We start from the raw sequence: 3,398 nt of genomic DNA, 5'->3' as shown, positions 1-3,398 counted from the left end.
CAATGCAGAAGAGATACCTAGGGACAGAAGTGGTATTGCAGATGAAGAACCCAGAATTGGTTGAATTCTTGACATGGTACAGAGGTTAAACTTGTAGATAAGCAGGTAGTAAAGAAATATTCTAGAGAAAATCAAAAACAGCCTCTATGTCAAGTGCATTGTTAATTTTTAATCATTATTCCTCTTTGTCCAAAGAAGTTGGAGGAGCTGTGCCTGATTTTTCTCTCACTCCCAGGACTCCATGGAACTCTGGTGATTAGACTGTTCCTCACACTTGTCATCATGTTGGCAGAAGGCATCTTAACTAGACTCATCTATAAAGAAAGCTGTCAGCAAGATAAGCCTCGCAAATCTCCTGCATGCAAGAAGGATAAAGAGGGAATCTGGAGAGACAAACTTGTAGACAACCCCAAAATTAAAGGCTTTGCTGGTGGCCTGGAGGAGCAGGATGAGATCTCTTCTAGAAACAGCAAAATGGAACGTGGGGATGGTCCTCAGTGGAGATCTGGGAAAGAGGTACCTGTCAAAGAGCAGGAAATGCTGGTGAAAGGAGACACATCAGCAGCTTTGCCTATCCCCAGGAGAGGGAAAAGCCTTGAGCAGCTGGATCTCTACAGATCCTACTCCTGTTCCTGCATTTACCAAAACTATCCTGACTTGCACATTGGGGGAGACCATGTGGGAGACCACACATGTGACTCGGGGTGTGTTTTGGACCACGTGTGTGATGAACTTCCTGATGGGCCCATGTTACCTTCCATAGATATTCCTCTAGGTGAACCCCCCCTATGTGAGCATCCCCAAAAGCCACATGCAAGGTCCCTGGCTGGAGATGAAGCTGGAGAAAGGAGCATCGTGCTCTGTGAGGAGCCTCTTTCAAACTCTGTGCTCAACAAGTACATGGAAAGAAAAGTGGCAGAGCTCTACCAACAGGTTTTTGAAGAACACTTGGCCAGGTGTGGCTCTGTGACAAACCTCCTCATGTGCAGCTTGCTAAGGAATAACCTCAATCAGATAAGCTTTCAGATATCCCAGGAGATGGAAACCTCCAAAGCCAGAGAGATGCTCTTGCACTCCTTGGCTTTGTTTAGTTTCCACAACACTGCCAGTAGAAGCAGCTCTGAGCTCAGTACTCCCAGCTTACAGATCTCCAACCCATCAGCTGTAAGGAAGAGCTGCAAGATGCAGGTCACCTCCTGACTGACCTGCTGAGGAACACAACTTGGATACAAATACTTCACTCTAAGGGCTAGGTTGGGAATTTAAAATATTTGCACACTACAAACCTTTCCAAATGACTGTTTTAAGGCTCAAACCCTACTTTGTTAGCAGAGGAAGTAAAAGGTCACTGGGACTGGAACAGGTTGCCCTGAGAAGCTGTGGCTGCCCCATCCCTGGCAGTGTTGAAGGGCAGGTTGGATGGGGCTTGGAGCAGCCTGGGCTGGTGGGAGGTGTCCCTGCCCATGCAGGGGGGTTGGAATTGGATGATCTTGAAGGTCCCTTCCAACTCAAAACATGCTGTGATCCTGTTTTCTTTCTTCTAATACAGAATTTGAATAGATTTATCTCTAAAATGCTACTCAACTCTGTTTTCATAATGTGTATGTGTTCTTCCTAAGACTTGGGCTGTATGACTAATTATACTCAGGTGCCATTGGATTTACTCCAGCAAGGAAAATCAGCCAAGGTGTGTGCTGGTAAAACTGTGCTCCAAGGGACTGATCCACCTAGCCTGGAAGTAGAAGAGCCAAATTGTCTTTGCTGGACTTTGCATTGGGCTGTATGGTTGAAGCCAAAGTTCTGGATATTGATATTCACCTTTTGCTCCTGCAAAGCTTGATCCCAGTGGCTGAGGAAATATTTCTTTGGTTGGAAAGGCCCATCAGCAGATGGAGATGTTCAGGACTCTGCAGTATTTTGCATACATTATCATCCATAGGAAATAAGACATGTGCATGAAGACACTGATACTGCACCTTCTTGCTGCATGGGTGCAGGACATTGCAGTCTAGGTGAAATAGATTGTACAAGGCTTTCATTTTCTGTAAAAAAAAAGCTTTCTTTTTAAATAAACCCTCTTTAGAATCCACCCAGCTCTCTGTCAGTGTAGTGGGGTTTTGTGTCCCATTTGGGGTTTTGGTAGATGGACTTTGCCTTTATTTCCTTGGAAATGAAGCAGCTGCAACAAGCTCAGGAGGCTGCAACCATCCTGCAAAGGTAGTGCAAGAATTCTTCGGCTTCATCTGGAAACTGAAATGCAGATTTAGATACAGAAATGTCATTGTTTAGCTTTCAAGCCCTTTTTTTTTTTTTTTTTTTTCCTTTTCTATTACTCCTCTGTAAGTATTTCAACTGGAAATGGATCAGTGTCACCACTGATGCATGAGAAGTGAATCAGCCTGTTGCCTGCTCTGCAGGGGTTGCCTCCTAGCAAGGACAGCTCTTTCCTTGCACTGTGAGTGCTCCAGTTCTGGCTTTGGATGATGAAATCCCAAATCCTACAACAGTCTGGGTGTATTCAATTTGGAGCTTTGCAGTGCACCCTTAATGTGCTAATTAAAATAATTGTATCTGGTTCCTGGTGTCACCCCATGCAGTGGGTGGGAGGAGTTATAAATCAGAGCTTCTCACTGAAACTTGCTGTGAAACAAAGTGAACCAAAAGCTTCTTTGTCTTCGAGGCACATGCCTTTAACTCTGATTTATAATGTGTATTTTTAAAATCTTTATCAGTGCTCTAAGAGAATATGAAGGATCTTGTGATCTCTGGGCAATAAGACATCAAATAGTTGTGGTTGTAAATCAAGGCCCCTGACATCTGGTGAGTCCTTGGAAGAGATCCAAGTTGGTTGGGTTTTGTTGGTGTTTTCTTCTTTTACTTTTTAAAATCCAGCACCTTTTAGTTGTTTGGCTTTAAAAAAAAAATAATCATCTCTGAGCTGGAATTTATAATGAAAAAATAATCATCTCTGAGCTGGAATATAAGTAGTCTTGCAAGAAAGCCTCAGAACATGGAGAAGAGATTAATTCACATTGAAGCTCTTAATTCAAGTCATCTAGTTTATTAATTAGTTGCATTTATTCTAGTAGAAACTGTTTGGTTGGGCTTAGAGTGAAAACTGTGCCAGTTTTGGCCTGTGCAAAGCAAGAAAAAATGCACTAGAGCCTAAATAAGCTGTGCTTGTGGAAAGACCAAAACTCCCTGGCATGGGGCTTCTCGTGGAGAAGAAGGATGTGTCTGTGTGTGAGTCAGTGTGTGGTGTCAATCAGGCTGCTAAATATAGCTGCTTGTGGAAAGGGAACTAGAAAACCTGTGTGTACATGAAGATTTGTGACCTTTTCTGATGGCTTGTGATGTCTCATAGGATTGGTGGAGCTTCAGGGCCTGGCTCAGTGAAT

At 43.5% G+C, this 3,398-nt stretch overlaps 1 protein-coding gene across 1 annotated transcript; it reads left to right on the top strand.

The window, feature by feature from the left end:
* The first annotated feature begins 282 nt into the window (after window positions 1–282).
* Window positions 283–1,200, top strand: LOC104387791 (uncharacterized protein CXorf21 homolog). Its single transcript, XM_009996580.1, has one exon. The coding sequence runs from the start codon at window positions 283–285 to the stop codon at window positions 1,198–1,200; it is 918 nt and encodes a 305-aa protein (XP_009994882.1).
* Window positions 1,201–3,398: the final 2,198 nt, after the last annotated feature.

This window comes from Chaetura pelagica, unplaced genomic scaffold, assembly GCF_000747805.2.
Source record: "Chaetura pelagica isolate M959 unplaced genomic scaffold, ChaPel_1.0 scaffold103, whole genome shotgun sequence".
NCBI lineage: Eukaryota > Metazoa > Chordata > Aves > Apodiformes > Apodidae > Chaetura > Chaetura pelagica.
This window is presented reverse-complemented; position numbering and strand designations above follow the sequence as displayed.